Consider the following 27,517-nt stretch of genomic DNA (forward strand, 5'->3'; position numbering starts at 1 on the left):
ACTCCTAACCTTGGGATCTGCCTGCCTTAGCCTACCAAAGTGCTGGGATTACAGGCATGAGCCACTGCGCCTGGCCATTTTTTTTTGTTTGGTTTTTTTGTTTGCTTGTTTGCTTTTTTTTTGAGACACAGTCTTACTCTGTTGCCCAGGCTGGAGTGCAGTGATGCGATCTTGGCTCACTGCAACCTCCGTCTCCTGGGTTCAAGTGATTCTCGTGTCTCAATCTCCCAAGTAGCTGGGATTATAGGTGTGCGCCACCACGCCCGGCTTATTTTTGTATTTTTAGTACAGACAGGGTTTCACCATATTGGCCAGGCTGGTCTTGAACTCCTGACCTCAGGTGATCCACCCGCCTCAGCTTCACCAAAGTGCTGGGATTACCGGCGTGAGCCACCACGCCCGGCCAAGAAAGACCCATATTTTTTTTTGTTTGTTTTCTTTTTTGAGATGGAGTCTCGCTCTGTCGCTCAGGCTGGAGTGCAGTGGCACTATCTCTGCTCACTGCAACCTCCACTTCCCGGGTTCAAGTGATTCTTCTGCCTCAGCCTCCCAAGTAGCTAGGACTACAGGTGCACACCACCACGCCTGGCTAATTTTTGTATTTTTAGTACAGATGGGGTTTCACCATGTTGGCCAGGCTGGTCTCGAACTCCTGACCTCAGGCGATCCGCCCGCCTCAGCCTCCCAAAATGCTAGGATTATAGGCGTGAACCACCACTCCTGGCCACCAGACCCCTATTAACTTCAGTAGGGATGGCACCAGGTTCGAGAGGCCAAAAGAGATCCAGAGCCAGCAAACAAGACTTAGGGCTGATTGAGGGGAATTTACCTACAGAGCAGTCCAGTGGTGGTGGGCTAGATAGGAGAACTGCCCCACCTGCAGAAATTATGGAGTATATATAGCATTTTCACTTAACACCCTCCCGCTAACAACTTTGATTTAACCCAAAACAAAGGGGCTCAATCCCCTGTACATCCACAGGACAGAATGGGGGCTCAGATATTCCTCATGGGTAAGTAGTGAATCTCCGGCTTGTCCTCGCTTGGAACGCCCAACACATTCAGGTGCATCTGCCATACAGGGTCATTCTCAGAGTATGCTTAAGTTATTGCTGTCAGGTGCAGCTACCATACACAGGTGTGTCTGCCATATAGCCATCTATAGCTGCTCCTCATGGGTCTCCATAGACTAGTCTCAGAGCAAGGATGGACAGCCAGCCTCCAGTTTCAACCTGGCACTCTCCCCCAGTACTTGGTCCCAGAGCAGGGGTCCATCTCTCTCACCTCTGGCCAACCCTTCAGTAACAAGTAGAGCCCCCAGGGCCTTCATGAATGCCCAGCTAAGCTAGGTAAAGAAAAGGGTGCTGTAACAGGAGGGAACACCAGGAGCCTGAACCCCGCATCTTCTACCCTTATCCTGCATTTATCCTGCCTGCATTCAAGCCTGTCCAGCTGCACCACTGGAGGCTACCATGGCAACTAAACCCAGAGGCAGCCAGTAACTGAGATACAGCTGCCAAGAGCAAGTGACGGTGGAAAAGGCCAACAGCAGAGACCCTTAGAAGCAAGAGAAGTACACAGGAGGGGGCCCCAGAACCCTGAGGGTGCTACACTCAAATCTAATCCTACTCACAATTCAGCAGGCAGTCAATATCTTGCACAAACTGCCGTATCACCAACCACAGGCACAGATATGGACACAATGGGGCCAATTCGCAGAGTTGTTTACAACTATGGATGCAGAGCAGCACAGGTGGGACACATGTTGTTTAGCCCAAAAACAACGGGTCTTGGTGAAAACGAAAATGGGTCGGGTACCATTGCTGTTTCCAATGAAACAATGAATTTTGTGTGCTCTTAACAGGTTTATTATTCAAACATTTTTCTCTGTCTCTCCAAGATGAAGGGAGGGGCCTAAACTTCCCTGAACTCCTCCGAAGGCCTGCTCTTGGCTCAGATCCTCCAGCTTAAATACCTTATGCCCTCTGCATACTTGTGGGACTCAGGTCCAGCAGGAAAACCTCCCTCTTACTTGATCAAGGGACTACTTTTCTAAGCCATTCCAGTCCCCCACCCATTTCCTGGGATCTGCTGGTCACCTGACCACCTCTACATGCCAGGCCCTCCCGGATTTGGTACTCCCAGCTCAGTTCCTACCAGCAACAGTTTCTATGTTGCCTTAGAAGTGTTCATGAGCCGCTAGTTGGCAAAAGAGATTGAGGAAGTGAGCTATGTTTTCTCTGCCCTCACCCAAGCTGTCTTTCAGCCTCTACTGTGGCTCCTCCAGTGAGGCCACTGCCTTTTGTACAGGAAATCTGATCTGTCTTAAGTGCCCATGCTCCAGGGAGCAGTTAGTTCCCAGGCCACATTTGTGTACCTGTGAGCCATCCTCATGCCTGAGACACTATGTCCTGAGAAAGCGTCAGTTTCTGCAGTAGAGCCAGGGTCTGCATCTGAGACACCTCAGGGCAAGGACAGAACCTAGAAAGCACAGCGAAACTGGCTAGAAAATCACAGGTCTGCATGCTTACCAGAGCAGAGAAAGCAGAAAAGGGACCCCTCAGGGACACCTGGCCCTGGGGCTTTCCCAGTGCCTGTCAGGACTCTGTGCCACCCCTGATCTGACTCACAGGCCAGGTACCTAAGCTTGGACTAGGTGGTACAGACAGGTCTGCTGGAGCCTGGATCAAGCAGCCTCAGGACAGCCTCTGATAGCATCACAAGTCTTTCTTCTCGAGACCCAGACAATCCCCACTTTATTATCAGTTTGCCAATGACCTTTGCAGATCAGTTTACCCTGTCTGAGCCTTGGCTTCCACATCTGAAAGTGGGAGTCAAAATCCCTACCCAGAGGCTGAGTGCAGTGGCTCATGCCTGTAATCACAGCACTTCGGGAGGACAAGGCAGGCAAATCACCTGAGGTCAGGAGACCAGCTTGGCCAACATGGTAAAACCCCATCTCTACCAAAAAATACAAAAATTAAGGCCAGGTATAGTGGCTCACACCTGTAATCCCAACACTTTGAGAGGCTGAAGTGGGTGGGTCACTTGAGGTCAGTTCAGGACCAGCCTGGCCAAAATGGCGAAACCCTGTCTCTACTAAAAATACAAAAATTAGCTAGGCGTGGTGGTGTGCACCTGTAATCCCAGCTACTCAGGAGGCTGAGGCAGGAGAATCACTTGAACCCGGGAGGCAGAGTTTGCAGTGAGCCAAGATCGTGCCACTGCACTCCGGCCTGGGCAAAAGAGGGAGACTCCATCTAAAAAATAAAAAAAAAATCCCTACCCATTAAACATTGAGTTACAAGGGAATAAAGAAATAAGAGAATAAATTTATAAGGAGGTTAGAAAAGATGTAGGGGGTTCCAGCCTCAAAAGACCGTAAGGTGGCCAGACACAGTGGCTCATGCCTGTAATCCCAGCACTTTGGGAGGCTGAGGTGGGCAGATCACGAGGTCAGGAAATCAAAACCATCCTGGCTAACACGGTGAAACCCCGTTTCTACTAAAAATACAAAAATTAGCCAGACGTGGTCGCGGGCACCTGTAGTCCCAGCTACTCGGGAGGCTGAGGCAGGAGAATCGCTTGAACCTGAGAGGCAGAGGTTGCAGTGAGCTGAGATCGTGCCACTGCCTCCAGCCTGGGTGATACAGCGACACTCTGTCTCAAAAAAAAAAAAAAAAAAAAAAAAAAAGGCTGTAGGGAAACAACTGTGGGGTAGAGATAGTATGACTTTTTTTTTTTTTTTTTTTTTTTTTGAGGCGGAGTCTCGCTCTGTCGCCCAGGCTGGAGTGCAGTGGCGCGATCTCGGCTCACTGCAAGCTCCGCCTCCCGGGTTCCCGCCATTCTCCTGCCTCAGCCTCCCGAGTTGCTGGGACTACAGGCGCCGCCACCACGCCCGGCTAATTTTTTTGTATTTTTAGTGGAGATGGGGTTTCATTGTGTTAGCCAGGATGGTCTCGATCTCCTGACCTCGTGATCCACCCGTCTCGGCCTCCCAAAGTGCTGGAATTACAGGCTTGAGCCACTGCGCCCGGCCGATAGTATGACTTTATAGCTGAAATGGTGCTACTGTGCTTTTAACAATTACTGTTGCAACAACCTGTGCTCCCTCCCTCACCTTTGGCCCAGTTATATGCCTCTTGGTGCCTGGGTGAGGCTTTTATCACCAGTTGGTTGTTTAAAAAAATCACTGTCTGGCTCCCAGTTGTGACTGTCTGTGAAAGACAAATTGCTAGGGAGGGCCCCAATTTTCCCCCGCTCCTTACCCTGTCAGGAAGAGAAGAGATATATCAGGAACAGGTGGCATTTCAAAGTGCATCATAAAAAGGAAGCACCAGCCAGGAGGGAGTTACTCAACATCTGCTCTGCTCCCTTCACAAATATGCCTCCAGGGACTTCCCTATTTGACTTAACATCTATTGAACACCCAAAGGAGTAAAATAATCTACCATCACTAACATCAAAGAACCAAAATACTCCATTTTAAAATGGAAAATGTTTCCAAGGGCAAATTATCCAGAGGCACAGACTGTAAAAGTGATCCTAAGCCATGGGAATGGCTGGCATTTGGCTGAAATGCAAATACATTTACTGGGGTTTCTAGGCAAAAGCTGAGGTTTTTGAATAGTCTCAGTCGGCGCAGTGGCTCACACCTGTAATGCTAGCACTTTGGGAGGCTGAGGCGGATCACTTGAAGTCAGGAGTTCGAGACCAGCCTGGCCAACATGAGGAAACCCCATCTCTACTAAAAATACAAAAAATTAGCTGGGTGTGGTGGCAGGTTCCTGTAGACCCAGCTACTTGGCAGGGTGAAGTAGGAGAATCTTTTGAACCAGGGAGATGGAGGTTGCAATGAGCCGAGATCATGCCACTGCACTCCAGCCTAGGTGACAGAGTGAGACCCTATCTCAAAAAAAAAAAAAAAAAAAATTCAAATTTAGAACAGCCTCAGGACTGGGTGATATCAAGAAGAGCTTCAGGCTGAGCACAGTGGTGCATCCCTGTAATCCTAGCACTTTGGGAGGCTGAGACGGGAGCCCAGGAGTTCAAGACCAGCCTGGGCAACATAGGGAGACTCCATCTCTACAAAAAATAAATTTAAAAAATTAGCTGGGCATAGTAACACATGCCTGTGGTCCCAGCTACTCAGGAGGCTGAGGTGGGAAAATTACTTGGGCCCAGGAGGTCAAGGCTGCAGTGAGCCATGATCATGCCACTGCACTCCAGCCTAGGTAACAGAGTGAACCCTGTCTCAAAAATTTTTTTTCTAATAAAATAAGATTTAAAAAGAAGAGCTTCAGGAGACACATATATGGCCATCTTCAAATCAATGAGATATTAAACAAAGACATCCTCCAGGGTTAGAGGAAGCAGGCTTAACATTTAATTAACCTTGCCAGACAGAGGATATACAATTTTCATCTTTAAAAACTGTTCAGGGTTGGGCGCGGTGGCTCAAGCCTGTAATCCCAGCACTTTGGGAGGCCGAGACGGGCGGATCACGAGGTCAGGAGATCAAGACCATCCTGGCTAACACGGTGAAACCCCGTCTCTACTAAAAAATACAAAAAACTAGCCGGGCGAGGTGGCGGGCGCCTGTAGTCCCAGCTACACGGGAGGCTGAGGCAGGAGAATGGCATAAACCCGGGAGGCAGAGCTTGCAGTGAGCCGAGATCCGGCCACTGCACTCCAGCCCGGGCGACAGAGCGAGACTCCGTCTCACAAAAAAAAAAAAAAAAAAAAACTGTTCAGCCTGGGCAACATAGTGAGACCTCATCTCTACAAAATTTTTTTTAATAGCCAGGCACAGCAGTACACTACAGGTGTACTGTACAGGTGTATTGGAACCTGTAGTTCCACCTTCTTGGGAGGCAGAGGCGTGAGGATCATTTGAGCCCAGCAGTGAGCTCTGATCTCACCACTGCACTCTAGCCTGGCCAACAAAGTGAGACCCTGTCTCTAAAAAATTTAATTAATAAAAAGTAAATTAATTTTTTTTTTGAAATGGAATCTCACTCTGACACCCAGGATGGAGTGCAGTAGGGCAGTCTTGGCTCACTGCAACCTCTGCCTCCCGGGTTCAAGTGATTCTCCTGCCTCAGCCTCCCAAGTACCTGGCACTACAGGCATGCCCCACCATGCCTGGCTAATTTTTGTATTTTGAGTAGAGATGGGGCTTCACCATGCTGGTCACGCTGGTCTTGAACTCCTCACCTCAAGTGATCCACCCTCCTCGGTCTCCTAAAGTACTAGGATTATAGGCGTGAGCCACTGTGCCCAGCCAAAAATGTTATTTTCTACTCGGCCAGAATTCCTATCTGGTCATTTAGAAATATATTCCAAGCTATAAAGCCTCCTTCTTTAAAGTCCCAAGTCTTCAGCTTCCTGCTGGGTTGATCACAGCCCCAACTCCCAGATAGGGGTGTGTCCCTGCCCTTCTTACCAGGTCTTACTCTGTTGCCCAGGCTGGAGTGCAGTGATGTACACTCGGCTCACTGTGGCCTCAACTTCCTGGGCTCAAGCGATCCTCCTACCTTAGCATCCAGAGTAGCTGGGACTACAGGCACACACCACCATGTCTGGCTAATTTTTTAATTTTTAAAAAATTTTGTGTAGAGACAGAGTCTTACTACATTGCCCAGGCTGGTCTTGAACTCCTGGACTCAAGTGATCCTCCTTCCTTGGCTTCCCAAAGTGTTGGGATTACAAGCGTTGCATGATCCACTACGCCCAGCTTTTTTTTTTTTTTTTAACCGTTCAAAACTAGAGACAGAGTAATGGTTCTAAAGCCAAAGTCCAAGAGTCTCTATGCAGCTGCAGTGAGACAGGAAGTGCCAGTGGAACTGTAACTGTGACCACCAGATGGGACAATCCCAGAAAAGCCCAGCTCCAGTAGCTTCAGCAAGCTCTCCCCTCCACCAGAAAGTAATAGCCTAGCTTTATGACTCTCCAACTCCCTCACCTTTTCTGGACACACCTGGATAGCATCATCTGCCTGATTAGCAAAGTTAAGCTAGCTACCTCAGATAGCACAGCAACTTCAAAGCCCACATGAAAACCCGAGATTGCTTTTGTCCTTTTAGAACAACTGACTCTCCATCTGTTAGCTCAGACACCCATGGGGCTCAGGGAAGAGGGGAATAAATGAAGGAATGGGTTGCAGGCTGGGCCTTGGGAGGGCCTGTGTGAACAATTACCAGTCAAGTCACACCACCCCACACACCCTCCCTCTAGAGCAGCTGGGGCTAGGGCAGTCAGAAGGTAGAACCAGCCAAAACTTCCTCCTCTTCCACCTCCTCCTGCTGGATCCCCCAGCCTAAGGTTCCCAGGGAAGAATACTGGATCCCTGGAAGCCTCCACCAAGGCCACAGGCTGCCTACTGAAATGTCCCAGAATCAAAAGAAGAAAATATAACACAATGCAGAAATTAGAAACAATGTTTATTGTTTCTTGTTAAAATAGGGAGCACTCATGAGAAAAGAGTATGTAAAAAGGACCTTCCTACATCCTGAGCTTTTTCACTTATCCCAGCAGACTGGGACTGTCCTCACTGTGTAGGAGGGAAAGTTCTCCACCTGCTCCCAGAAAATCAGGCTACTCTAGTTTTACTTTTGATTACTTGCATGCATTAAAAAAAAAAAAAAAAAATCAAAATCCAACGATTAACAGTCTACCTCCTCCTAGGCATATATGCCTAGTCCACTTGGACACAGAGGTGGGCCTCAAGTCCAGATCCACATGTACAGCCCAGGATTAGATGGCACCCTGGAAATCAAATGGGTATTCCTGGCTAGGGACTGAAGAAGATCTCAGCTCCTGGTGATCTGGTTGAAAATCTGCACAGTGCTTCCAGTGAGAACCTGAGATTCTCTCTTTAAAGAGGAATACTTTGGGTGTGGTAGGACCAGCAGTCAACTGGTAGGCAGCATTCTTGCCACAGGTAGTATCTGGTCTAGAAGCTACTTGTTCCATTTCCAAATCCTTTTAAGATCCCTTAAATTGACGAGAATGAATTCAAGTTTCAAAGTGACACAAAGTTATACAAGGTACAGGATGTCATTAAGGTAACGGTCTCACCAAGTCCATGCACAGGGCTCTGATCCCACCATTCCCCTCCCCTTGCCCTCCAAGACTGCTTAGTTCTGCTCACTACTCCTTCTCCTCAGCGACAGCTTCCAGCATCCAGCAGCCTTGAGCAGCCTTCAGCCTCACAAGTTGGGGGTGGCCCAATTAAGGAACTTCATGGCAACTTCAAAGCCAAGGAAACAGGCCTGAGAAGGGGTTGGGAGGAAGAAAAAAGCCAGCAGGAATAACTATTCATAGACTATTCAAAGGACTATGCTTTGCTGGCCCTGTCAGGACCACAGCCCCTCCCTAACCCCACACCCACTCCACATCAAGGATGCAAACTCTGCTCTCTCATTCCTAAGAGGAGAAGAAAATTTATATCCCACAACTGCCCACTTCTTTTTTTTTTTTTGAGACAGAGTTTGCTCGTCACCCAGGTTGGAATGCAATGGTACGATCTCGGCTCACTGCAATCTCTGCCTCCTGTGTTCAAGCAATTCTGCTTCCTCAGCCTCCTGAGTAACTGGGATTACAGGCACCTGCCACCACGCCCAGTTAATTTTTGTATTTTTAGTAGAGATGGGGTTTCCCTGTGTTGGCCAGGCTGGTCTCAAACTCCTGACATCAGATGATCCACCTGCCTCAGCCTCCCAAAGTGCTGGGATTATAGGCACTAGCCACCATGCCTGGCCTCACAACTGCCCACTTCTAATGGCCAGGTCAGGAAATCAAAGCCCCTCACCTCAGAGATCCCCAAAGGCAAGTCCTCCTGATAGCTTCAGGGAAGGGAGCAAATAAGGAATGCTCTGGCTGAAGATAGGGCTTTGGTAAAACTGAGACCCCAGTCCTATCCCAGGAACAAGCAAAATCAGACCACATGCACCCTGCTCTGAGCCCCAAAGGGAAAGCACAGCCCTGCCAGCTACTCACCGCATTGGCTGGGAAGGCTCGGATCATCACTGCATTGAACCCTTTGTATAAGGATGTGACTCCTTCATCCCGGATCAGCTCCCTCAGCACATCTCTGAAACCATTAGGGTATTTCCCAGGAGGTGCTGTGGGGCAGAACCCAATTTTTAAGGCTTCAGGAAGGAGAAACTAGTAGTTAAGTCTTCCTGAAGGGTCAGGACTAGCACAGGGAAAGGACACCTTGCAGGTCATCTGGGACCAGTCCATAGAAAACAGTTCACCTTGGGACAAATACACAAATGCCTGAATTACTTGTGCCAAGGGAGTAGAAAAGAGGGAAGAAGAAAGAAACAGCCCTTCTGTTCATGTGGGGGAGGAAGAGTAGACTTGACTTCTTATCATACTTACCTTGTGTTTAGGCTGTCATGAAAATGAGTCTAGGGTTCCTAGAATGCAAATGACTGTGAGGGAGAATGTTGGTCAGGCAGATCCTGAGTGCTGCCATGGAGAGTGAGTATCCCTAGGGCCCTATGAGCTTTGCACCCCAGGATTAGCCAGTGCTGGGGACCCACTCTGCCCCTGTCCACCCCACTACCTTCCACTCACCAGTCTGGAATCGAGACTTGAGCACATCTGGGGGGATTGCCACAGCCCAGTTGAAGATCCCTGCAATGCCCCCAGCCACCAAGATCCGAGGGACACTGAGTTCACTGACCCTGTATAACACCAACAACAGCCCCAGTTAGACAAAGGCTGTGAGAGTGGCATTCAGACTATCCTGCCTGTGGCAGACAGGGCAGTTACAGAGAAGCAGAAACTGGATGGAAGGAGGAGGTATAAGGCCAGTGCTGCTGGTACTCCTTGAAGGAGGTTTCATGCACCTGTTTCAAATATTTGCTCCACTGGCTAAGGCACAGAGTAAGAGCTAGCTGGACCTCAGCAGCCACAAGAGGAAAGCAGATATGGAGCCAGGAACAACAACTACTACTTTCAGATTCACACACAGGAGAGAGCAACACACCCATGACCGGGGAAAGTAGCTTCCAAGTTCTGTTTTCCTCACCTCTTTCCCTCTGGAGTGAAGATGTTTTTCAGCCATTCATATGTCATGAAATACATTCCACTAGCTGGGACATCTGTTAGTGGCAAGAAAGAGGTGAATTAAAGTACATAAACTCTTCGCCAGGCATGGTGGCTCACACCTGTAATCTCAGCAATTTAGGGGGTTGAGGGAGGGGGATTGCTTGAGGCCAGGAGGTCCACACCTGGTCTGAATTATTAGTAAAATTGTTTTTTAATTGGGTGATTTGGTTCAATTTATTTGCTTTCTAAACATTAGCCTACAGTAGTAATTTATGTAGACTAAAAAAGCATTAAAAAGAAAAAAAATGCCAGGCATGGTAGCTCATGCCTGTAATCCCAGCATTTTGGGAGGCTGAGGCGGGCACATCACCTGAGGCCAGGAATTTGAGACCAGTCTGGCCAATATGGCGAAAGCTTTGTCTCTACTAAAAATATAAAAATGGGCCGGGCACAGTGGCTCATGCCTTTAATCCCAGCACTTTGGGAGGCCGAGGCGGGCGGATCATGAGGTCAGGAGTTCGAGACCAGGCTGACCGACATGGTGAAACCCCCATCTCTACTAAAAATACAAAAACTAGCCAGGCGTGGTGGCGGGCACCTGTAATCCCAGCTACTCAGGAAGCTGAGGCAAGAGAATCCCTTGAACCCGGGAGATGGAGGTTTCAGTGAGCTGAGATTGCGCCACTGCACTCTAGCCTGGGTGACAGAGTGAGACTCCATCTCAAAAAAAATAAATAAATACAAAAATGGCCGGGCGTGGTGGCTCACATCTGTAATCCCAGCACTCTGAGAGGCCGAGGTGGGCGGATCACGAGGTCAAGAGATTGACACCATCCTGACCAACATGGTGAAACTACATATCTACCAAAAATTAGCCAGGCATGGTGGCATGTGCCTGTAATCCCAGCTACTCAGGAGACTGAGGCAGGAGAATCACTTGAACCCGGGAGGTAGAGGTTGCAGTAAGCCGAGATCAAGCCACTGCACTCCAGCCTGGTGACAGAGCAAGACTCCATCTCAAAAAATAATAATAATAATACAAAAAATACAAAAATTAGCCAGGCCTGGTGGCACATGCCTGTAATCCCAGCTACTCAGGAGGCTGAGGCACAGGAATCACTTGAACTCATAAGGTGGAGGCTGCACTGAGCCAAGGTTGCACTTATGCACTTCTGGCTGGGCAACAGAGCAAGACTCTGTCTCAAAATAAAAGAAAAAGAAAAAAAAAATCCCCACAGACTTTTCTTTTCTTTTAAAAATAGTATTATTATTATTTTATTTATTATGGTTTTTTTTTTTTTTTTTTTTTTTGAGACAGAGTCTCGCTCTGTCGCGCAGGCTGGAGTGCAATGGCGCAATCTCAGCTCACTGCAACCTCCACCTCCCAGGTTCAAGCAATTCTCCTGCCTCTGCCTCCTGAGTAGCTGGATTACAGCATGCGCCACCACGCCTGGCTAATTTTTATATTTTTAGTAGAGACGGGGTTTCACCATATTGGTCAGGCTGGTCTTGAACTCCTGACCTCATGATCTGCCTATCTCCCAAAGTGCTGGGATTACAAGCATGAGCCACCACGCCCAGCTATTATTATTTTAATAGAGACAAGGTATCACTATTTCACCCAGGCTGTCTCGAACTCCTGGGCTCTAGTGATCCTCTCATCTCAGCCTCCCAAAGTGCTGAGATTACAAGTATGAGCCACCACACCCGGCCCCTACAGATTTCTTGAATGCAGAAATGCCAAGCTTGGCACTAGACCCTTCAGGGATTCCTGAGAGGGTCCTCAGCAGCCACATCCTATTTGCAATAATCACTTTGCAGCTATGAGATGCTGCTCTGGGCCAAGCACTGGTGTAAGTGAGTACAAACACACATGATATAATTTCATTAAAGTTCCCTCAGCTGGGCTTGGTGGCTCACGCTTATAATCCTAGCACTTTGGGAGGCCAAGGCAGATGGATCATCTGAGGTCAGGTGCTCGAGACCAGCCTGGCCGATGTAGTGAAACCCTATCTCTACTAAAAGTACAAACATTAGCCAGGCATGATGGCATGCACCTGTAACCCCAGCTACTCAGGAGGCTGAGGCAGGAGAGTCGCTTGAACCCGGGAGGTGGAGGCTGCAGTGAGCTGAGATTGTGCCACTGCACTCCAGCCTGGTTGACAGAGCAAGACTCTGTCTCAAAAAATAATAATAAGGCCAGGTCCAGTGGCTCACACCAGTAATCCCAGCACCTTGGGAGGCCGAGGCGGGTAGATCACCTGAGTCCAGGAGTTTGAGACCAACCTGGCCAACATGGTGAAACCCCATCTCTACTAAAAATACAAAAAATTAGCCAGGCATGGTGGCATGTGCTTGTAATCCCAGCTACTTGGGAGGCTGAGGGAGGAGAACTGCTTGAATCTGGGAGGTAGAGGTTGCAGTAAGCCAAGATTGTGCCACTGCACTCCAGCCTGGGCAACAAGAGTGAAACTCCATGTCAAAAAATAAAATAAAAATGTTAAAAAATAAATAAGGTTCTGAGTGGTGATGGTCCATGTGGGCAACTGACATGCCCACAGTTATAAGCACAGTTGGTGTATCTGGCCTTCCTCTAAGCTGCCAGCTCAGGACAAGAGTGAGACTGTCTCTGCCTTTCCTACTGCCACTAAAACAGGACATACTTCTCAAAATCAGGGAGATGACCACTGTCCCCAAGTCACTCTTTCTTCCCACTCCTCCCCACAGCAATGATTTCTATCTACTTGCCACTCCCTTCCAACTGTGATGCCATGACTTCTACCCCTGCAAACACTTGGGAGAGATGGAAGGTCCCCTCATCCTAATCTATGTCCATGCTGGCCAGGATGAGACATTACTGCCAGTATTCTCAGAGATGTGACATGCATGGTGCCGAGGTTAATCTGGCAATTCAGGCAAGACCCTCTGCGGCAGACCCACCTCAGGTGACCTCTCCAGGTGACCTCAAGTGGAGGCCTCAAAGGTTACCTCGCATAAGGGTAAGCACAGTCCCTTTGTAGATGCCTCGGATCCCAAACTCCTGGTACAGCTTCTTTGCACAGTCCAAGGTACCAGTGTACTTGGTTTCTCCTGAAGAAGCCTGAATCTGGGAGGGAGGAGAGGATCATTAAGTCAGAAACAACATTAGAGTCACAGGCCCAGCAGGTTACAGGAGACTACAAAGTAAGTATGGCCATTATGTGTTAGAGCAATGAAAGACTTCACTGTCAAATTGAGAAGTATCTGGAATGTGTGATCTTGGGGCAGGTACTATGAAATAAGGCTAGGTGAAAAGATCAGAAAATATTCACATTGACTAGAAATAAAACCACAGAAAATCTGAAAAACAAGTTGAGGAGGTCGAGCGTGCTGGCTCATGCCTATAATTCCAGCACTCTGGGAGGCCGAGGCAGGCAGGTCACCTGAGTTCAGGAGTTTGAAACCAGCCTGGCCAACATGGTGAAACCCTGTCTCTACGAAAAATATAAAAATTAGCTGGGCATGGTGGTGGGTGCCTGTAGTCCCAGCTGCTCAGGAGGCTGAGGCAGGAGAATTGCTTGAACTTGGGAGGCAGAGGTTGCAGTTAGAAAACATATTTACTGGCCAGGCGTGGTGGCTCAAGCCTGTAATCCCAGCACTTTGGGAGGCCGAGACGGGCGGATCACAAGCTCAGGAGATCGAGACCATCCTGGCTAACACAATGAAACCCCGTCTCTACTAAAAAATACAAAAAACTAGCCGGGCGAGGTGGCGGGCGCCTGTAGTCCCAGCTACTCGGGAAGCTGAGGCAGGAGAATGGCGTAAACCCGGGAGGCGGAGCTTGCAGTGAGCTGAGATCCGGCCACTGCACTCCAGCCTGGGCAAGAGAGCGAGACTCCGCCTCAAAAAAAAAAAAAGAAAAAGAAAACATATTGTACCACTGCACTCCAGCCTGGGTAACACAGTGAGACTCTGTCTCAAAATTTAAAAATAAATAAATAAATAATAAGTTGAGGAAATCTGTCAAACACAATAAAGCTATTTGGAAGGTCTAAAAAGGAAGCAACAAATACTTTAGTCATTCATTTATTCCTTCAATAAATAGCCCCTGAAGACCAACTGCATTCCAAGCCTACCTGGTCATGAGGCTTGGTTAAGAAAAGGTGAACAGAAAATTTCACTCAGAGCTCTAAGTGCCCAGACAGGGGTCCTGTACAGAGAGGGCTCCTATGCAGAGCCAGAGGAGGGCCAAAGAGAGGCTCCTACCCTGTCCCTCAGAGCCAAGAACCTGGGGTAGGCAGAGGTAATCCCAGGAAAAATCTGAAAGACAGCTCCATGCAGGATCCACACGGGGATCCCGCTTGTTCAGGGCCAAGAGGAGTCAGAACACACAAGAGCATCAACCAAACAATAATTAAAGCTGGAAAGGGAGTTCAACTTTAACAGTTCCAAGGAGAAACACTTACAAATATATAAACCAAATAGTTTTTTTACATACCAGGATTAACCAGTTAAAAAATAATAGAAAACACTGGGCACGGTGGCTCACACCTGTAATCCCAGCACTTTAGGAGGCTGAGGCGGGCAGATCACGAGGTCAGGAGTTTGAGACTAGCCTGACCAACATGCTGAAACCCTGTCTCCACTAAAAATACAAAAATTAGCCAAGCGTGGTGGCGCACGCCTGTAATCTCAGCTACTCAGGAGGCTGAGGCAGGAGAATCACTTGAACCCAGGACGTGGAGGTTGCAGTGAGCTGAGATCATGCCACTGCACCCCAGCCTAGGAGACAGAGCAAGACTCTGTCTCAATCAATCAGTCAATCAATCAAGGAAAGGGATCCCATTCAAAATAGCAATAAAGGCCGGGCACAGTGGCTCACGCCTGTAATCCCAGAAGTTTGGGAGGCCAAAGCAGGCAGATCACCTGAGGCCAGGAGTTCCGAGACCAGCCTGGCCAACATGGTGAGATCCCCATCTCTACCAAAAATACAAAAGTTAGCTGGGCATAGTGACAGGCACCTTTAATCCCAGCTACTCAGGAGGCTGAGGCAGGAGAATCACTTGAACCTGGGGGGCAGAGGTTGTAGTGAGCCGAGATTGCACCGTTGCACTCCAATCTGGTTGACAGAGTAAGATTCTGTCTCAAAAAAAAAAAAAAAAAAAAAAGGCAATAAAATATATGTGAATTAAGCAATAGGCTTTGTATAAATAAAACTCTAACATATCTGAGGATTACAAAATAAGAGGTTAATAAAAAGAGTCCCAATTCTAGTTGGGAAAAGTTTTCAATCAGAAAGATTTCTATTTTTCTAAAAATAATAAATTTAAGATAATGTCAACTGAGTATCAATGGGTGTTTTTGGTATAACTTCTGCAAAGGATCTGGACATATGTACCTGGTATGTCTGAGGAACAGAAGGAAGGTCATGTGATCTGAGAATGCTGGAGCCAATTCACAATGACCTTGGGGGCCATGGAGGATTGGGCATGGGAATAACATATTTACAGAATCCTATCATTGTTATGTATGTAGAGACTGTAAGAAGGGAAACAAGTAAAGAGGCCCTCACTGTCATCCAGGACAGTGATGAAGGTGGCCTGAAGCAGTATGCCGCAATGGAGATGGTGTGAAGGGATGGATTTGGTATAATGTTGAAAACCAGCGTAATTGCTCAACAGATGAATCTAAACTGTGGGAGAAAAAGAGGAATTTAGGAGGACTCCTGGGCTATAAGTCTGAATAATTACAAGGATACTATTGTCATCAACTGAACTGAAAAATGCTGAGAGTAGAGGAGGTACAGGGAAGACCAGGAGTTCGGTTTTGTACATGATGACTTTGAGGCACCTATTAGCATCCACATAGAAATGTTGGATAAACTAGTCTGGAGTTCAGGAAAAGTCTGAGTTGGAGACATAATTTTTTTTTTTTTTTTTTTGAGACGGAATCTGGCTCTGTCACCAGGCTGGGGTGCAGTGGCACGATCTCGGCTCACTGCAACTTCCGCCTCCTGGGTTCAAGTGATTCTCCTGCCTCAGCCTCCCAAGTAGCTGGGACTACAGGCACGCACCACCACACCTAGCTAATTTTTGTATTTTTAGTAGAGATGGCCAGGATGGTCTCGATCTCTTGACCTCGTGATCCGTCTCCCTCAGCCTCCCAAAGTGATGGGATTACAGGCATGAGACACGGCGTCCAGCCAGAGATATAAATTTGAGTCATCAGCATAAAAATGGTGTCTAGCCGGGCGCGGTGGCTCAAGCCTGTAATCCCAGCACTTTGGGAGGCCGAGACGGGTGGATCACGAGGTCAGGAGATCGAGACCATCCTGGATAACACGGTGAAACCCCGTCTCTACTAAGAAATACAAAAAAACTAGCCGGGCGAGGTGGCGGGCGCCTGTAGTCCCAGCTACTCGGGAGGCTGAGGCCGGAGAATGGCGGGAACCCGGGAGGCGGAGCTTGCAGTGAGCTGAGATCCGGCCACTGCACTCCAGCCTGGGCGACAGAGTGAGACTCCGTCTCAAAAAAAAAAAAAAAAAATGGTGTCTAAAAGTCATGAGACAAGGCTGGGTGCAGTGACTTACTCCTGTAATCTCAGCACTCTGGGAGGTTGAGGTGGGCAGATCACTTGAGGCCAGAGTTCCAGACCAGGCTGGTTAACACGGTAAAACCCTGTTTCTAAAAAAAAAAACAGTCACCCAAAATTAGCTGGGTGTGGTGGTGTGTGCCTGTAGTCCCAGCTACTTGGGAGGCTGAGGTACAAGAATCACTTAAACCCCGGAGGCCTGGGTTGCAGTGAGCTGATATCGCGCCACTGCACTCCAGCCTGGGAGACAAAGCAAGACTCTGTCTCAAAAAAAAAAAAAAAAAAAAAAGAAAAGAGAGAACTAACCACTGCAGTGTAAAAGTCACCAGTGACCGGCTGGGCACAGTGGCTCACGCCTGTAATTCCAGAACACTTTGGGAGGCCGAGGCGGGTGGATCACAAGGTCAGGAGATGGAGACCATCCTGGCCAACACGGTGAAACCCCATCTCTACTAAAAATTAAAAAAAAAAATTAACCAAGCATGGTGGTGCATGCCTATAATCCCAGCTACTCAGGAGGCTGAGGCAGGAAAATTGCTTGAACCAGGGAGTTGGAGGTTGTAGTTAGCTGAGATGGCGCCACTGCACTCCAGCCTGGTAACAGAGCGAGAATCTGTTTCAAAAAAAGGAAAAAAAAAAAAAAAGTCACTAGTGACCTTCATAAAACCATTTATTTGCAGTTGTGAGGCAAAAGCCAGATTGGAGCAGGTTTAACAATTAGAGAAGAGGAACTGGAAATGGCAGGTAGAAAAAAAAACAAGAAACAGGCCAGTGTGGCAGCTCACACCTGTAATCCCAGCACTTTGGGAGGCCAAGGTGGGTGGATCACCTGAGGTCAAGAGTTCAAGACCAGCCTGACCAACAAGGCGAAACCCCATCCCTACTAAAAGTACAAAAATTAGCAGGGTGTTGTGGTGCGCACCTGTATTCCCAGCTACTCGGGAGGCTGAGGCAGGAGAATCGCTGGAACCTGGGAAGCAGAGGTTGCAGTGAGCCGAGATCATGCCACTACATTCCAGCCTGGGTGAGAGAGCAAGACTCCATCTCAAAAAAAAAACAAAACAAAACAAAACAGAAACAACTTTTTCAAAGAGTTTTCGTGTAAGAGGGAGCAAAGTCATGAAGCATAGAAATTGGTGTGGAAAAGACTAGAGAGAAGTTTGTTTGAGACAAGGTCCTACTCTGCTGCTCAGGCTAGAGTACAGTGGCATGATTTCTGCTCACTGTAGCCTCAACTGCCTGTGCTCAAACGATCCTCCCACCTCAGACTCCTAAGTAGCTAAGACTACAGATGCATGCCACTACACCTATTTTTTTTCTTTTTCACTCTTGTTGCCCAGACTGGAATGCAATGGCATGATCTCGACTCACTGCAACCTCTGCCTCCCAGGTTCAAGCAATTCTCCTGTCTCAGACTCCTGAGTAGCTGGGATTATAGGCGCCTGCCGCCACACCTGGCTAATTTCTTGTATTTTTAGTAGAGATGGGGTATCATCATTTTGGCCAGGCTGGTCTTGAACTCCTGACCTCAGATGATTCACCCGCCTCGGCCACCCAAAGTGCTGGGATTACAGTTGTGAGCCACCGTGCCTCGCCCACATCTGGCTAATTTTTCTATTTTTTTGTAGAGATGGGGTTTTGCCATGTTGCCCAGGCTGGTCTCAAACTCCTGGGCTCAGGTGATCCATACACCTCAGCTTCCAAAAGTGCTGAAATTATAGGCGTGAGACACCACGCCCAAAGTTGTTTTTTTTTTTTTTTTTTTTTTGAGATGGAGTTTCGCCCCTGTTGCCCAGGCTGGAGTGTAGTGGTGAGATCTAGGCTCACCACAACCTCTGCCTCCTAGATTCCAGCGATTCTCCTGCCTCAGCCTCCAAGTCACTGAGGTTACAGGTATGCGCCACCATGCCTGGCTAACTTTTTTTTTTTGTATTTTTATTTATTTATTTTTTTTTTTTTGAGACGGAGTCTCGCTCTGTCGCCCAGGCTGGAGTGCAGTGGCCGGATCTCCGCTCACTGCAAGCTCCGCCTCCCGGGTTTACGCCATTCTCCCGCCTCAGCCTCCCGAGTAGCTGGGACTACAGGCACCGCCACCTCGCCCGGCTAGTTTTTTGTACTTCTTTTTAGTAGAGACGGGGTTTCACCGTGTTAGCCAGGATGGTCTCGATCTCCTGACCTCGTGATCCGCCCGTCTCGGCCTCCCAAAGTGTTGGGATTACAGGCGTGAGCCACCGCGCCCGGCCTTTTTTTTTTTGTATTTTTAGTAGAGATGGGGTTTCTCCATGTTGGTCAGGCTGGTCTTGAACTCCCAACCTCAGGTGATCCACCCACCTTGGCCTCCCAAAGTGCTGGAATTATAGGCATGAGCCACCGCACCTGAAGTTTGGTTTTTTCTTTTTCTTTTTTTTTTTTTTTTTGAGATAGAGTCTTGCTCTGTTGCTCAGGCTGGAGTGCAGTGGCACGATCTCAGCTCACTGCAAGCTCCGCCTTCTAGGTTCACGTCATTCTCCCGCCTCAGCCTCCCAAGTAGCTGGGACTAAAGGCACCCACCACCACGCCCAGCTAATTTTGTTTTTGTATTTTTAGTAGAGATGGGGTTTCACCATGTTAGCCAGGATGGTCTCGATCTCCTGACCTCATGATCCGCCAGCTTCGGCCTCCCAAAGTGCTGGGATTACAGGAGTGAGCCACCGCACCCGGCCCAAAGTTTGTATTTTTAAGATGAAAAATGCAAGCATGTTTATGCCTTTATTCCTGACGAGAATGATCGAGTGGAGAGCAGAAACTGATGTCAGTGGCTGAGGGGAAAAAAAAAAAAACAATGTCTGTGTCTGGGCAAGAGGGGATGGGATCCAGTGCACAAAGAGGCCTGGGATCAAGCAGAAGCACAGGTCATCCTTGATAGAAACAAGCAGGGCGGCCGGGCAGGGTCGCTCTTTTTGTTAGCCAGGCCGGGTGACACCTGTAGTCCCAGCTAATAGGAGGCTGAGGCAGGAAGATCACTTGAACCCAAGAGTTTGAGGATGCAGTGAGCCATTATCAGACCACTATACTCCAGCCATGCAGGAGAGCAGCAAACAAGCAGGGTGAGACTCTGTCTCTAGAAAAAAGAGAAAGAGGCCAGGCGCGGTGGCTCAAGCCTGTAATCCCAGCACTTTGGGAGGCCGAGATGGGCGGATCACGAGGTCAGAAGATCGAGACCATCCTGGCTAACACGGTGAAACCCTGTCTCTACTAAAAAATGCAAAAAAACTAGCTGGGCGAGGTGGCGTGCGCCTGTAGTCCCAGCTACTCTGGAGGCTGAGGCAGCAGAATGGTGTAAACCCGGGAGGCAGAGCTTGCAGTGAGCTGAGATCTGGCCACTACACTCCAGCCTGGGCGACAGAGCGAGACACCGTCTCAAGAAAAAAAAAAGAAAAAAGAGAAAGAAGAAAAGAAGCCAGGCACGGTGGCTCATACCTGTAATTCCAGCACTTGAGGAGGTCAAGGTGGGCAGATTGCTTGATCCCAGGAGTTTGAGACCAGCCTGGGTAACAAAGGAAGAGCCTATCTCTACAAAAAAAACTAAAAAATTAGCCAGGCGTGGTGATACATGTCTATAGTCCCAGCTACCCAGGGGCTAGGTGAGAGGATCGCCTGAGCCTGGGAGATCAAGCTACAGTTAGCTGTGATCATGCCTCTGCACTTCAGCCTAGGTATTGCCTCAAAAAAGAAGAAACAGGCTCGGCATGGTGACTCTCGCCTATAACCCCAGCACTTTGGGAGGCCAAGGCAGATGGATCACTTGAGGTCAGGAATTTGAAACCAGCCTGGCCAACATGGCGAAGCCCAATCTCTACCAAAAAATACAAAAATTAGCGCCAGTGGTGATGGCATGAACCTATAGTCCCAGCTATTTGGGAGGATGAGGCAGGAGAATCGCTTGAACCCAGGAGGTGGAGGTTGCAGTGAGTGAGCCAAGATCACACACCTAGGCAACAGAGTGACACCCTGTCTCAAAAAAAAAAAAAATTTCTTAAATAAAACTGTCCCTACTTCCAAATGACATGGTTGTCTATGTAGGAAATCCCAAGGAATCTTAAAAAAAAAAATCACAGAACTAATAAGGAAGTTCAGAAAGTTGTAGGATACAAGATTATACAAAACTCAATCGTGTTTCCCAAACAAGCAATGAACATGTGGACAACCAAATAAAATTATAGTATCATTTACAACACCATTTTACAAGGCAAACAGAAAAAGAAACACTTAGGTGTAAATGTAAGAAAACCTGTACAAGGTTTATGTGCTGAAAACTAACTACACAATGCTGATGAAAGAAATCAGATGTCTTTTTCTTTTCCTTTTTTTTTTTTTTTTTTCTTTTGAGACAGTATCTCAACTTCGTCATCTCCTGGGTTCAAGCTATCTTCCTGCCCTAGCTCACCACGTAGCTGGGACTACAGAACGCAATACCACGCCCAGCTAATGTTTTTTTTTTTTAAGAGATGGGGTTTCACTATATTGCCCAGGCTGGTCTCAAACACCTGAGCTCAAGCGATCCACCTGCCTTGGCCTCCCAAAGTGCTAGGATGACAAGCCACCAAGTGTGGCCAGAAATCAGATTTCTTTTTTTTTTTTTTCCAGATAGGGTCTCACTCTGTCACCCAGGCTGGAGTGCAGCGGCGTGATCTCGGCTCACTGCAACCTCCACCTCCCGGGTTCAAGTGATTCTCATGCCTCAGCCACCAGAGTAGCTGGGATTACAGACCTGCACCACCATGCATGGCTAATTTTTGTATTTTTATTAGACACAGGATTTTGCCATATTGGCCAGGCTGGTCTCAAACTGCTGGCCTCATGTGATCCACCTGCCTCAGCTTCTCAAAATGCTGGGATTATAGGTGTGAGCCACTATGCCTGGCCAGAAATCAGATTTTTAAATAAATGGAAAGACATACCATTCTTCCTGGATTGGAGGATTCAAAATAATAAAGGTGTCAATTCTGCCCAAATTGATCTATACATTTAACATAATTCCTATCAAAATATCAGGAAGATTTTTCTAAATTTTCTAAATTATCCTACAATTTATGTGGAAAAGCAAGGGAATAGAAAATTGTTCTAGGAGGTCAGAACAATTTAAAAAAAAAAAGAGAATCAAGTGAGAGGAATAAGTCTGTTGAATTTCAAAGTTTATTATACATGGCTATAGTTATCAAGACTATGTGGTGTTGGTGAAGAGACAGACATATAGATAAATGGAGTAGAATAGAGAAACAAGGCCGGGCGCAGTGACTCATGCCTGTAATCCCAGCACTCTAGGAGGCTGAGGTGGGTGGATGACCTGAGGTCGGGAGTTCACGACCAGGCTGACCAATGTGGAGAAACCCCATTTCTACTAAGAATACAAAATTAGCCTGGCATGGTGGTGCGTGCCTGTAATCCTAGCTACTCAGGAGAGTGAGGCAGAATAGCTTGAACCCAGGAGGCAGAGGTTGAGGTGCGCTGAGATCACACCATTGCACTCCAGCCTGGGCAATAAAGAGTGAAACTCCATCTCAAAAAAAAAAAAAAAACAAAAAACAGAGAGAGAGAGAGAAACAGATCATACAAATATGCCCAATTGATTGTTTTTTTTTGAGATGGGGTCTCATTCCTTCACCTAGGGTTTAGTGTAGTGGCGCAATCCTGGCTCATTGCAGCCTTAACTTCCCGGGTTGATCTTCATACCTCACCACCCCCAAGTAGCTGGGACTACAGGTGCATACCACCATGCCCAGCTAATTTTTTTTTTTAAGAGATGGGGTCTTCCTATGCCGCACAAGCTGGTCTCGGCCTCATGGGCTCAAGCAATCCACCACCTTGGCCTCTCAAAGTGCTGGGATTATAGGTGTGAACCACTGTGCCTGGCCTGCCCAATGATTTTTTTTGTTTTTTTTTTTGAGACAGTATTGCTCTGTCGCCCAGGCTAGGCTGGAGTGCAGTGGCACAATCTTGGCTGACTGCAACCTCCACCTCTCAGGTTCAAGCAATTCTCCTGCCTCAGCCTCCCAAGTAACTGGGATTACAGGTGCATGCCACCATGCCTGGCTAATTTTGTATTTTTAGTGGAGCCAGGGTTTTATCATGTTGGCCAGGCTAATAAATTCCTGACCTCAAGTGATCCACCCATTTTGGCCTCCCAAAGCACTAGGATTACAGGTGTGAGCCACCGTGCCCAGCCCCCAGTTGATTTTTTAAAAGATGTAAACACAATTCAGTGGAATGAAGACAGTGTTTTTTGTTTTTTTTTTTTTTGAGATGGAGTCTCGCTCTGTCGCCCAGGCTAGAGTGCAGTGGCCGGATCTCAGCTCACTGCAAGCTCCGCCTCCCGGGTTTATGCCATTCTCCTGCCTCAGCCTCCCGAGCAGCTGGGACTACAGGCGCCCGCCACCTCGCCCGGCTAGTTTTTTTTTTGTATTTTTTAGCAGAGACGGGGTTTCACCGTGTTAGCCAGGATGGTCTCGATCTCCTGACCTCGTGATCCGCCTGTCTCGGCCTCCCAAAGTGCTGGGATCACAGGCTTGAGCCACCGCGCCTGGCCGACAGTGTTTTCAATAAATGATATAAGCGGACGTCAAAGGTAAAAGGAAAAAAAAAAAAAAAGAACTCTGTCCTACTACTCATATATTATACAAAAATTGGCCAGGCATGGTTGCTCACACCTGTAATCCCAGCACTTTGGGAGGCCAAGGCAGGAGGAATGCTTGAGCCCAGGAGTTTGAGATTAGCCTGAACAACATGGCAAGACCCCATCCTTACAAAAAAAAAAAAGGTGTTTAATTAGCTGTTTTTGGTGGCACATGCCTGTAATCTCAGCTACTCAGGAGGCAGAAGGACTGTTTGAGCGCAGGATGCTGAGGCTGCAGAGAGCCATGATTTTACCACCGCACTTCAACCTGGGCAATAGAGTAACACCTTGTCTCAAAAACAAAAACAAATTGACTCAAATGAGGTCACAGGCTTGAATGTAAAACATAAAATGATAAATAAAACCTGTAGAAGGCCCGGATGTAGTGGGTCACGTCTGTAATCTCAGCACTTTGGGAGTCCAAGATGGGCAGATTACCTGACAGGAGTTGGAGACCAGCCTGGCCAACATGGTGAAACTCTGTCTCTACTAAAAATACAAAAGCTAGCTGGGTGTGGTGGTGTGTGCCTGTAATCCCAGCTACTGGGGAGGTTGAGGCAGGAGAATCACTTGAATCTGGGAGGCAGGGGTTGCAATGGGCCAAGATAACGCCACTGCCCGCCAGCCTGGGCAACAGAGCAAGACTCCATCTGAAAAAAATAAAATATACCAGGCGTGGTGGCTCATGCCTGTAGCCCTAGCACTTTGGGAGGCCAAGGTAGGTGGATCGCTTGAGGCCAGGAGTCCAAGACTGGCCTGACGGCTGGGCACAGTGGCTTATGCCTGTAATCCCAGCACTTTGGGAGGCCAAGGAGGGTGGATCACAAGGTCAGGAGATCGAGACTATCCTGGCCAACATGGTGAAACCCCATCTCTACTAAATATACAAAAATTAGCTGGGCGTGGTTGTGCACGTCTGTAATCCCAGCTACTCAGGAGGCTGAGGCAGGAGAATCACTTGAACCAGGGAGTCGGAGGTTGCAGTGAGCTGAGATCACACCACTGCACTCCAGCCTGGCGACAGAGCAAGATTCCATCTCAAAAAAAAAAAAAGACCTGCCTGGCCAATATGGAGAAACCCCGTCTCTACTGCAAATACAAAAATGAGCTGGGCACGGTGGTGTGTGCCTGTAATCCCAGCTACTTGGGTGGCTGATGCAGGAGAATCACATGAACCCAAGAGGCAGAGGCTGCAGTGAGGAGAGTTCGCACCACTGCACTCCACCCTGGGTGACAGAGTGAGATAATGTCTCGAAAATAAAATAAAATAAAATAAAACTTGTAGAAAAAATATACAAGAAAATCTTCAGGATCTAGGTTTAAGTAAAGAATTCTTGGCCAGGCGCGGTGGCTCAAGCCTGTAATCCCAGCACTTTGGGAGGCCGAGGCGGGTGGATCACGAGGTCAGGAGATCGAGACTATCCTGGCTAACATGGTGAAACCCCGTCTCTACTAAAAATACAAAAAACTAGCCGGGCGTGGTGGCGGGCGCCTGTAGTCTCAGCTACTTGGGAGGCTGAGGTGGGAGAATGGCGTGAACCCGGGAGGCGGAGCTTGCAGTGAGCCGAGATCACGCCACTGCACTCCAGCCTGGGAGACACAGTGAGACTCCGTCTCAAAAAAAAAAAAAAAAAAAAAGAATTCTTAGACTTAGGGCGAGCGTGGTGGCTCATTCCTATAATCCTAGCACTTCAGGACGCCGAAGCAGGTCAATCACGTTAGGTCAGGCGTTCAGGACCAGCCTGGCCAACATGGCGAAACCTTGTCTCTACTAAAAATATAAAAATTAACCAGGCATGATGGCGCATGCCTGTAATCCCAGTTACCTTCGAGGCTGAGGCAAAAGAATCGCTTGAACCCCGGAGGAGGAGGTCGTGGTGAGCTGAGATCGTGCCATTGCACTCTAGCCTGGGCAACAAAGCAAGACCCCATCTCTAAATAAATAAATAAAAATAAAAAATTAACTCGGCATGGAGGAACACACCTGTAGTCCCAGCTACTTGGGAGGTTGAGGCGGGAGGATCACTTAGGCCCAGGAGATCAAGGTTATATTGTGCTATGATCACACCACTGCACTCCAGTCTAGGCAACAGAGTGAGACCTTGTCCAAAAAAAAAAACAAAAACAAACAAACAAACAAACAAAAACCAAACTAGAGATACAACTGCAAGAAAACTCAACAATTGCATTCCTAGGCATTTATCCCACAGAAATGGAGAAATGAAGACTTACTTTCTGACAAAAACCTCTGTATACAAATGTTTATAGCATCTTTATTCCTAAAAACCTCAAACTAGAAACAACACAGATGATGTTAGGTGGAAGAATAGTTAAATTATGATAATCTATACTATGACTACTATTCGGCAATAAAAATGAATGCATTATTCATATATGTGATAATCCGAATGAATCTCTAGAAAATTATGCTGAGGGCTGGGCATGGTGGCTCATGCCTATAATCTCAGCACTTTGGGAGGCAGAGGCAGGAGGATCACCTAAGGTCAGGAGTTCAAGACCAGGCTGGCCAACATGGTGAGACCCGCACCCACCCCAGCCCCCATCTCTACTAAAAATACAAAAATTAGCCAGGCTTGGTGGTGCGTGTCTGTAATCTCAGTTACTCGGGAAGCTGAGGCAGGAGGATCGCTTGAAACCAGGAAGCGGAGGTTGCAGTGAACCGAGACTGTGCCACTGTACTCCAGCCTGGGCAACAGAATGAGACTCCATCTCAGAGAGAAAAAAATATATATATACTGAGTTTATTTATTTATTATTTATTTATTTTTGAGACAGAGTCTCGCTCTGTTGCTCAGGCTGGAATACAGTGGCATGATCTCAGCTCACTGCAATCTCTGCCTTCCAGATTCAAGCAATTCTCTGCCTCAGCCTCCCAAGTAGCTGGGATTACAGACGTCTGCTACCATGGCCGGCTAATTTTTGTATTTTTCGTAGAGACGGGGGTTTTACCATCTTGGCCAGGCTGGTCTTGAACTCCTGACCTCGTGATCTACCCTCCTCGGCCTCCCAAAGTGCTGGGATTACAGGCGTGAGCCACCACGCTTGGCCTATTTATTTATTATTTATTTTTATTTTTTGTTTATTTTTTCGCTTTGTCACCAAGGCTGCAGTACAGTGGCACGATCCTGGCTCACTGCAACCTCTGCCTCCTGGGTTCAAGCAATTCTCGTGCCTCAGCCTCCCGAGTAGCTGGGATTACAGGCATGCACCACCATACCCGGCTAATTTTTGTATTTTTAGTAGAGACGGGGTTTCTCCATGTAGGCCAAGCAGGTCTCGAACTCCTGATGTCAGGTGAACAACCCGCCTCGGCCTCACAAAGTGCAGGGATTACAGGTGTGAGCCACCATGCCTGGCCAATGCTGAGTTTAAAATCCAATCTATGCTGGGCATGATGGCTCATGCCTATAATCCCAGCACATTGGGAGGCCGAGGCAGGCAGATCGCTTGAGCTCAGAGTTTCAAGGCCAGCCTGGGCAACATGGTAAAACCCCATCTCTAAAAAAATAAACAAAACTAGCAGGGCATGGTGATGCACACCTGTAGTCTCAGATACTCAGAAGCCTGAGGTAGGAATGGCTTCATTGCAGGAGGCAGAGATTGCAGTGTGCTGAGTCCAGCCACTGTACTACAGAGACTGGGTGACAGAGAGCCAGACCCTGTCTCAAAAATAAAGAAAGAAATAAAAAAATTTAAAAAGCCAATCCAGGCCAGGCGTGGTGGCTTATGCCTGTAATCCCAGCACTCTGGGATGCCAAGGTGGGTGGATCACCTGAGGTCAAGAGTTTGAGACCAGCCTGGCCAACATGGTACAACCCTGTCTCTACTAAAAATACAAAAATTAGCAGGACATAGTGTCAGGTGCTGTAATCCCAGCTACTGGGGAGGCTGAGGCAGGAGAATCACTTGAACCTGAGAGGAGGAGGTTGCAGTGAGCCAAGATCGTGCCATTGCACTCCAGCCTGGGCGATAAGAGCAAGACTCCATCTAAAAACAAAAACAAAAAACAAGCCAATCCAAAGACTTTATATACTATACGATTCCATTCATATAACATAGTTGTTCTGGCCGGGCGCGGTGGCTCAAGCCTGTAATCCCAGCACTTTGGGAGGCCGAGACGGGCGGATCACGAGGTCAGGAGATCAAGACCATCCTGGCTAACACGGTGAAACCCCGTGTCTACTAAAAAAAAAAAATACAAAAAACTAGCCA

The 27,517-nt window shown here is 47.9% G+C and overlaps 1 protein-coding gene and 1 pseudogene across 1 annotated transcript in view; one reads left to right on the forward strand and one right to left on the reverse strand.

Moving 5' to 3' along the window:
- Positions 1-72: 72 nt before the first annotated feature.
- LOC144338956 (uncharacterized) lies at positions 73-1,033 on the forward strand (annotated as a pseudogene).
- Positions 1,034-7,627: 6,594 nt separating this feature from the next.
- SLC25A20 (solute carrier family 25 member 20) overlaps positions 7,628-27,517 on the reverse strand; it is a 41,482-nt gene continuing 21,592 nt past the window's right edge. The window contains 5 exon segments of the mRNA NM_001265864.1: positions 7,628-8,273; positions 9,001-9,125; positions 9,586-9,695; positions 10,043-10,115; positions 13,051-13,168. Of these exon segments, the coding sequence (NP_001252793.1) occupies positions 8,211-8,273; positions 9,001-9,125; positions 9,586-9,695; positions 10,043-10,115; positions 13,051-13,168 (489 nt within the window). The 3' untranslated portion in view covers positions 7,628-8,210.

The sequence above is a fragment of the Macaca mulatta genome, chromosome 2, assembly GCF_049350105.2.
Source record: "Macaca mulatta isolate MMU2019108-1 chromosome 2, T2T-MMU8v2.0, whole genome shotgun sequence".
In the NCBI taxonomy this organism is placed as follows: Eukaryota; Metazoa; Chordata; class Mammalia; order Primates; family Cercopithecidae; genus Macaca; species Macaca mulatta.